General features: G+C 32.5%; 1 protein-coding gene across 1 annotated transcript in view; it reads right to left on the bottom strand.

Annotated features, from left to right (window-relative positions):
- Window positions 1–803: 803 nt before the first annotated feature.
- OLA1 (Obg like ATPase 1) overlaps window positions 804–9725 on the bottom strand; it is a 121448-nt gene continuing 112526 nt past the window's right edge. Inside the window, exons 8-11 of the mRNA XM_081143537.1 lie at window positions 7674–7814; window positions 6890–6986; window positions 4714–4836; window positions 804–1318 (exon numbers count right to left, since the gene is read on the bottom strand). Of these exons, the coding sequence (XP_080999663.1) occupies window positions 1217–1318; window positions 4714–4836; window positions 6890–6986; window positions 7674–7814 (463 nt within the window). The 3' untranslated portion in view covers window positions 804–1216. The remainder of the gene's footprint in view (window positions 1319–4713; window positions 4837–6889; window positions 6987–7673; window positions 7815–9725) is intronic.

Below are 9725 nucleotides of genomic sequence, written 5' to 3'. Positions count from 1 at the left end.
GTACGACTCTGCATTCACTGAAATGGCTCTATAACCACAGAGGAGGAAGGGCTGTGGATGGGGACAAGGGGGCTCTTGCAGGAGTGTTAACGTGGGGGAGCAAGGGCGGGATCAGGGACGAGACTCCAGGACTGTCATCATCAGAGAAGGCCAAGTGCCAACTGGTCTCCAAATAACTAATTCATCATTATTTTCTTTCAGAATTTCCTACTACAATTTTAGAAAGTGCTTAACTTATATATACTAAAATTTCAACTGATCTAAAATATTTTGATAGGAAGTATGAAAACAGTTGTTTTTTTATTTTTCAAGGTCTAATCTTTTTAGTAATAAACTTTTACACTCACTACTGAATTTAAAGAAAAATATAACCCATGAAAGACATGAATGGGTTAGTTTTCACAATATTTTCATAAATTCAGAGGAAAGATTAAACACTCTCTTCAATATGGTCAGAACAACAAGAAAAAAAAGTCCCTTAATTTTTGAAGTAGAATTTTTTCCAGCATTATTTTCTTTTTGGTCAGTCACCTATGTTATATCCTTTGTAGCATCATTGCTACCATCCTTCAATAAATGTCTATCTACAAATTAATTAACTTTCTTGAGACAAATCCCTGCTATACTATTCTTCTGACTCCCATGAAAGACTCACTTTTAAGATACAATTGCAGCTGCCCCACATTGCCAGTTACTGTGTCACACACACGCCTTAAAATTCTGTAATCAGCAACCACCAGGTGCCGTATCGCATTCAGCACACCACAGTCAGTCAATACAGACATCCCCAAACACACCAAGGCTGGTTTTGTCAAATGTTTTATTGAGTGTAGACATCTGGAGTACTGTAAAACATGCATTATCTGTAGATTCAAAAAGGAGCAAGCCACATTGTCCTCACTGTCAAATGTGTCAGGCTTGGCATACATGATGGAGATTAATGAAGTATCATGAGAGTAATATGGTTCCTGAAAAGCTTCCACAATTTGGAGTAGGGTCTTAATCACGTGAAAAGCAAAGCTGTTCACATTAGAGAACTTGCATTTCATTGGAGGTACACAGTATTTTAATTTTAAAACAAATAAAAATAATTCTGTTTGTAGAAGATTCCCATCCCCCAACTTTGTGTGTGTCCCTTCAGTTTTCAGAAATTTTAATTTTAAAAAAACCATATGCCTTTTGGAAATTGTGTGTTTATCTGAGCAATAACTAAAATCTATTTCTTCTTCGGTTGCTGAGGTGTATTAAACTTGAAGAAGATAATATCTCCATCTTCAACAATATAATTTCTGCCTTGTTGTCTGTACTTTCCAGCGGCCTGCAAAAAGGAAATATAGAGGAAATGGGTTATTATACAACTAAATGCATGAGGTAAATGGGAGGAGCAGATGCAAAAAGGATTAAAATTCCTGGGTCATATATATATATTTTTAAAAAAGAAATATAGGAAGGCATGCAAGTGTAAAACTAGACTTGGAGAGAAGTGAAGTATTCCTGATTTGGGCAGAACTAGATTTTCCATACATACATAATCATAATGTATTCTCCACTAAATCGTTGGTATATATAAATGTAATTATACCAATATCATTAAGTTTCATTACATGCTGTTTATGGTACATTTCTGATGTGTCTGCAAACATCCAGCAAGTCACTGTAACAAAACAGATCAAACTAGGCAGGAAAAAAAGACTAGTTTAAGGCTTCTTTATTTTCTTAAAGAAATTTTGTGATGTCAAAAAGATGGTTTGCTATAAGTACTATCAATTGCAACACACAGATTTTAAACTATTTCTTGTAGGTTTTTATTTAGTCTTGACAATGACCATACACAGTGCTGTGTACTAAAATTCATCATGAAGATCACTGGCATACCTCAGACATCGCAGGTTTGGTTCCAGACCACCACAGCAAATCAAGTATTGCAATAAAGAGAGCTGCCATCTTTTTGCTGGTGGAGGGTCTGGCCTTCAATTTGTAAAAAACATAGTATCCGTGAAGCGCGATGAAGCAAAGTGCAATAAAACAAGGTGTGCCTGTCCTGACTAATAGCCCTAGTTACAAGCAGACTCTAACAGGTTGGAACTGCAAAGAGATATTTTTTTCCACTTGTACATTAGTTGGCAAAGCAACTGATTCCACCTGCTGGTATGCAGATTTAGACATGCAACCGGCCAGTAATTCTAATGCAAACACGCAGTTCCAGAGACCCAGGCTCTCCCCATGGCACAGCACACACACTTCACCCTGAGCACAACAGGCTCTTCAGCATCTACACTTAATACAGCACACACTGACACAGTTCCATGTGACCCCACCATCGACCACTTGCAATGAGGACTCGAGGATCTTTTGAAAAAAATTCTCAAAAGTGTTTTCCTTCTGTTAGAATTTATTAAGAACATAAAACCTTTGCCCAACAAGATCAGTACTTCCCTTTGAACATATTGATAAGAATGTTCAAAGTCAAGTGCAATTATACTAATCAGAAACAACACTAATGAAGATCATACATCTGAAGTTACAATCAACAAAACAGATCAAAACCGTCGTAAAGCATATTTTCAAATATCTAGACTACTTATAAAAAAATCACCTACTAATAATGTGTGCTATTAAAATAAAGCTAATTTTTAAAAAGTCATTCTAAAAGGCACACACACACATTTCTCACATGATTTTTATAAAGACGTGATATACTGAAGGCCATATGCTACTTATTTTGAGAATATAAAGCCCACTGTTATAAAACTATACAATTTAAATCAAATATGTACTGACATGACAAATTAATGTAAGTTTATATACTTTGTTACCACTCAAGTTTACTATTAATTAAAGGTGACAGTGTTCCTTTAAATTCTCTAGAGACCATTTAATCCATTTCCACTGCTATCAGAAACACTGGTTGAAAAAAAAAATCAATACCCATTTGTGAATCTTGAGTATGTATTAAACAAGACACGTCTAACCAGTTCATTTGCACTTGAAAGCAGCCATCTGTAGAAGCCAGCTTTGCCTAAGCAGATATGATTGCTAATAATGTGATATCCCTGTAGACTACAAAGCCCACACAGAGCTATTCAGTATATAGTTCACAGCACTGGCATTAAATTAGTTATGCTGAACTGGTATTAGAAATACATATACATACACACACATATACACAATCTTGCTCTCAAACCTAAAACCTACTTGATAATATGCAAGTAAATATTTGTTGAATAAGAGAACATAAAACAATTCATAAATACTTTATTTACTTAGAGTTCAAATTTTAAAATGTTAGTTTTAGAGATTAAAAATCACATAAAATACTTAATGGTATTCTAAGCTGAAAATCCAGAAGTCTATCATTTCCGATTTATAGTATAAAAGCTCCCAGCTTATGTCAAGCATTTTAACAAGCAGGAAATATTATTTTATTGCACATTATAAAGTTTCCCTGTTTTGTTAAAAGAACTATTCACAATTTATATATCTTTCAAGTGTATTACAACATAGACAGCTATTAAGGATTGGTGCAGGCTTTCTACATAAAGAGTGTTAAAAAGTATCATCTGATTTCTGAATTCTAATAGAAAAATATCCTTATTTTAATCATCTTTACTGTATGAAAAATACGTATGCCAACATGATGTACCACGCTGAAAAATAACCTGAGAGTTTCAAGTCTAATTAGCATTCCTGACAAAGTTCAATCTCACTATTTGCATACCTATGTATGGATACAGATGACACCACTGGAAAGCTAATGATGTTGTTTAGTTGTAAACTGTAACTTCTCTCACGTATTTTTAAAAAACACAAAATGGCTCTCATTCCACAATGAATCAATTATACCAAGATTCTCCCCCACCTCTTCCTGGGGTTCCAAAAGTTCCATTAAAGTTCTGATGTTCAGTGAACTTTCCAATGGTACCAATGAGAATAAACTAAACTTGAAATAAACTTTTCTGCATTCCTTTCCAATTATGAAACAGTAAACACAAGAGAGATCTCTTTAAATTCTATAGCATTTTCTATGGTAGTCTCCAAATATCAGATTAAATTTAAGATAAAAAAGCCTCACTTCAATGTCAGTTTAATCACTTGACCTGTCTATTGATTAGAGATGATATATCTACTAGATTCTGCTAAGTAAAACCTAATAAAGCCAAACAAGATTAAGCCGAAAAAGAATTTACATTATAAAAAAAATCATTTATTACCCATATATAACACTGCTTTACTATTAGTGGCTGCAAATCAAATTATATTTATTAGCTTAAATAAAGCACAATTTTGGACCTGCCCTCTAGTGTTGAGAAAGCAAATCAAATTCCCAAAGATCTTAAAAAAAAAAAAAAATACAACCATGCATGAAGTTTCAGTAAGAATAATTTTCTGTCCCTTTCTTTGAATTAATCATAAGCATATAATACTAATTCCATCTTAGATATTCAAATGTAATAAGTATAATTTTTCAGTGGCCATCAGTGAACAAATTTTTGAATTTATAATTACTTAAAACTAGTTTATTTTTTTGTTTTAGAAAAACACAATTCACACATTTAAAAAAATCATCTCAAAGCATATAAACATCTACAGCTCTTCCATCAGCTGATAGTACCACTAAACCCTGATACACATTTTAAAAGACGCTTATTCATTTTAATCGTGAGTATCTTCCTGTTAGTAAACATTACAAAATATGAAACTATACTTTCTTACCTTGACTGCATTTTCAGAACCTTCCTCTTTAAAATCTTCGTATTTCATTACTTCAGCCATAATGAATCCTTTTTCAAAATCCGTGTGAATCTTTCCTGCAGCTTGAGGAGCCTTCGTCCCTTTCTTTGAGAGGAAAAACCAGAGAAAATTAATTGCATTTAAGCTGACTGACTGTAAATGTAGAGTTTCTTTTTTCTGATCTGCAGTTGGGGTCGACTTAACCTTAGTTTAATATCAGTTAAGATGTCAGATACACAATTAGTACATTTTCAACACTGGGTACTGTCTGTGTAGCAGATTTAGCACAGACAGATCAGTAGATATTAAAGAAGCATAGCTCTGTTTTTCCTAACAGTCATCCAAAGTTTTATTGATTTAGATGCAGTGGTCTGGTTTTGGCCTGGGTTTCATTTCGATTTTCTATTCTTCACAGTGGAAAAAATAAGGATTTTAAAGTAACTTTCAAGATGAATTATCAAAGGTTTTAAAAAGATAAAAAGCCTGAAAATTTTCAGCTCATCTAAAGAACATATAAAAATCAATATATAAAGGGGCATTTTAAAGATATTTTCAACAAATCATATATATAATCTGTTTAGCAAATAATTTTGAAATTTTCATAATAAAATTTTTGAGCACTTTACATTATACACCCTGCTTCTGACCATCATGCAGGAAAACTCGAGTTGATGTAGGAAGAGAAATGTCTTATAATTACCTCATATGTTAAATTACAAGGACATACATTCCAGACACACATAACCATGGAAAGAAATCTGAGAAATAATGGTGACCTAAAGACTGCTTAATAAAGCATGTTAAAGTGATAAGAAGTCTGACACTATAAAGCACAGTTTTTACAATAAAAGATGTATTGGGTTAATACGGCTACTCACTGATGCTTACCTGACTAAATATCTTAGCACATTAAATCATGGATACTTACAATCAGTCTTAAGATAAACCAGCTTTCACATTTTCTAGCCCAGAACATGTTATCTTTCCTGTTACACATACTTAGGTTTAGAAGTTATAAGGCTTTAAAATATATAGTAAAATAAACCCTGGCAATTTATTTACCAACTTGGATTTGCTTTGACATTATTTTGTAAGTCTATATAAAAGGACCTTGGTTAGAAATCAATCAGACATTTTTTTATTTATTTTACAAAGGGGAGTGGAGATAAAAGAAAAGTGAATCTCACATTCACACAACACATTTAACATTATGTTGAACTGCCTCCATGTTCCTATCTACATTAAATCAACATAAATGTAACAATAAATTGTAGTAGTCAGTGAAAACAGAAATCAAAGCAGCACTAAAATTAATCATGTAGCATATATTTTAAAAAGCATAATAAAAGAATGAATAAGACACTGAGTATTTCTAAAAGTTCTGACATAATTTTTATATTCTATAACACTATGTGGGACTACATATATTTCAAAATATTTTCAATAGTAACTACCATATTACAATACATTTACATTTAAAAGCAAGCCATTACAGTTCAGTTTCTATTGTCCTCTGGGAATAAATTAGTCATTCTTTCTGGTCCTAATCAGTATACATCAATATTTAAAATACATATCATTTTTAAAGAAGAAAGATTGAATATATAACATTGAAAAAAATAAACACTACCTTTATGAATTCAAATTACAAAAGGCATGAATTATTACATATTGAGTTTAGCTCTTTGAGCCCAACTGTGTATCTATGAAGAGCATAATGATGTCATATTGCTTTTATTGCTGAAAATGTAATCCGAGCAAAGCAAAGGAGGAAAGAACCACCCGCAACCCAAACAAACTTAGCGAATACAAAATGAAAAGCAACATCAATTTCACTGCAGACAAACCCAGTCACACAGATTAAGCAAGCACAATACTGGTGCGTCTTATCTCTGACCACAGGAGGAGGGGAGACAGATTCTACAGGATGAAGAAATTCAGACTATGTAATAGGCAGAATCAATTGTTACCTGCCTCAATCAATGCCGCTCCACTTTCACTGTTCAGCAGCTCACAAATAATTAAAGTTATCCTGGACAAAAACCTCATCTGTAATGACTAGCTAACCGCCACCATGACAAACTTCAAAGTCAGTGATATCAATCTGAATTCAATAGAGTGGAACTGGATATAGCTGATGAATAAGTATGAATCTTACCCTGATGGTCCATGCACGCACTTCATCTGGGCCTGCAGTGAAAAAGTATTCTAGTTGGAGTGCTGCAAACCCAGCCTTAATGATCTTTGGCAAAGCGCTGAAATAAAATGAAACAAATTCACTCAACATATAAGTTGATTGTGCCAGAGATTGGTATAGAGCTAAAATTATTCATTTCAAGTAGAAAATGTTAAAGATATTAGTAAATGGCCATTCATCTTTCTAATGCACTTGAAGAGGTCAGAAAGCATATAACTATTTCTAAAAAACCCTTTTAAAACTGGTCCTAATTGCATTAGTCTGAATATATCATTCTGAATTGTTTACTATAAAAAAAGAAAAATCTGATCTACCCATTCTATGATTATTTCCTCCAATATTAATTATTTCCAGGATGTGGGTCATGAAAGCAACATTACTTGATTGAAATCCAATGTTTAAACAATATATTAACAGTTATTCAGAAAAAATTCAGGCAACTGATTCACCCTTTCCCCTCCCCCACTGAACATGACGAAAGAGTTTTGGCGATCATTCCTTCTCAAAAATATACATAACTAATACCTATGTTATAATTAAAACACTGAACGGAGATGACAGATGACAGTTAAAAACTTAATTTAAAATAAATCTTTTCACTCTGTCTCATGGTAAAGAAAGGAGAAGATTCCCTCTTTATAATGGTAATTACTCTGTCATTTATTATTCTATCAGCGCAAGCAATTAAATTACTGCAAGGAAATAGTTGATAATAAAGTGTAGGGAAAATGAATGCTAAATTAACCTTTGTGTCATGTTCGCTTCCAGATACTTCTGTCTCTCCTCAGCACTCAATTCTTGCAACTTGAGTTCCAAGGCCCCACTAAAAGGAATGACCAAGGCACCTGGGTCACACCTGTCCACCCACTCTTTAATTTTTATCAACCTGTAGACAAAAAAGGGCACAACATTATCTTGTAGTGCATGCATGACTGTACCACATTCATTATTATCAAGTAGCACATACATATTCATAAGAATTGCACGGTTTTATGATGCCATCTTTTTGTGTATAGCTTTCCAAGGTCAAGGCATTAACAGGCAGCAATTGCTTCAGGTATACGCCATAATATTTTACTGTAATCTAGTTTTTCTTTAGCACATTATCTATAGAAACTATTACACAAACATCTTAAAACTTTTAAAAGTTACACTAAATTTGTTCAGTGTTAACACCTGTGCCCTTGAAAATCTAAATTTTATAATTTATTTTCCTTACTTTACAAAGTAAAATTTTAAAAAACAAAAAGTTTGTATAGAAATCAGACCTAAAAGTACCAGCTAATTTTGAAGAGTCTTTGCCAAATAATTTGTTTCACCCAAATATCTATGTACCTGGTTTAGTTCCTTCTTAGACTAACAAGAGCTTACATTTGTATTGTTTCTGAGGGAGAGCTTTTCTAATCAAAACAAGTATGTCCAGAAATACAGATTTACAAACCTAGTTGGTTATGTACACACTGCTCTTATAAATCTCACTTTTGTAGGATCATAAGTATAGCACTGCAGAGGAAATAAATTCCTTTGAATTGAAAAGGGGTTGAAAAGCGAAGTCAGTTAGGAAATTGATACCGAGTGTTACTTAAGAAAATGACTTGATTTTGTTCTTCTTCCAGAGCATAGGGTATTCTGACAAAGTAGTAGTTAGAACATAAGTGAAATAAGTGTAGTGAATATATTAACTAGGTTCCGATGCTACTACTCTGCTATCTTTTTATCTTGGGCAGGTTACTGAACCTTTCTAAGCCTCCGTTTCCTCATCTATAAAAATGGGGATAATAATAGTACATATTATATTGTAAAGAACCTAAAAAATAATGCCTGGCATATAGTAAACAAATATTAACAGAAATAATATCATTAACTTTCATTCTCAGATAATCATAGTGTGCATGCCTATAATTCTGGAATAGAACTGAATATAGATCTCATAGAAATTTGTATTAATGTATACCATGCAGAGCTCCACTAGTCTCCCACATTTAGACCAAGGTTTTAATAGCTACTATGGCAAAAAAAAAAAAACTGTGGCAGGAATCCTTGAAGTAATCAATGTTAAGGTCACTTTAGGGGAAAAGAAACACAAGAATTAAATTACAAATTCATTAACACTCACCTATCAAAGAAAATGGCAGAGAATCAGAGTTATTAGAAAATTAAAAAAAATATATATGGCCTACTGAATAGGGTTTAGGATGGGATAAAGAAATGAAAAATTCACAATAGTTTGTATATGCTTGTTTTACAAGGCTAATCTAGAGTTTATTTATTTAATGTGTTATCAGTGGTTCTTGCTCTTCATAATTTTTTTTCCTTTTGGTCACATCCTTAAAATAACAGACCAACCCAGTAAATACATGAATAAAGATTTGTCTTAGTGTCCTTTAAAAAAGGAAATCCAAACGAGATACTTTCTTAGCCAAAATGATAAAGGGTAAGTTAATGAAAAAAAGGGAAAATTTATATCAACACTTTGTCTATACTAACATTATGAGATTCTAAGTTACTTCACAGACTTATACTATTCAAACAAAACTACATTAAAATGTAACATACATTTATTATACAAATCAGATATAATCAAGTATGTAATTTTAAAAAAATCACGTACCAAATATAGATTCAATGAAAGTTTAATAAAACAAACACATGTAAAAGGATAATATAAAAATATCACATACACTTTGTTTCATAAATATGGTCAATATAACAAAAAAACCCACTAGAACTGTTATGAAACAATAAGAAATAATTACTTTGGCTAAAACATCAATTCAGAATAACAATAGTTCTACCC

Source organism: Miniopterus schreibersii (assembly GCF_964146895.1).
Source record: "Miniopterus schreibersii genome assembly, chromosome: 7".
Taxonomy (NCBI): domain Eukaryota; kingdom Metazoa; phylum Chordata; class Mammalia; order Chiroptera; family Miniopteridae; genus Miniopterus; species Miniopterus schreibersii.
The sequence above is the reverse complement of the archived record's forward strand: the minus strand, read 5'-3'. Positions and strand labels throughout refer to the sequence as shown.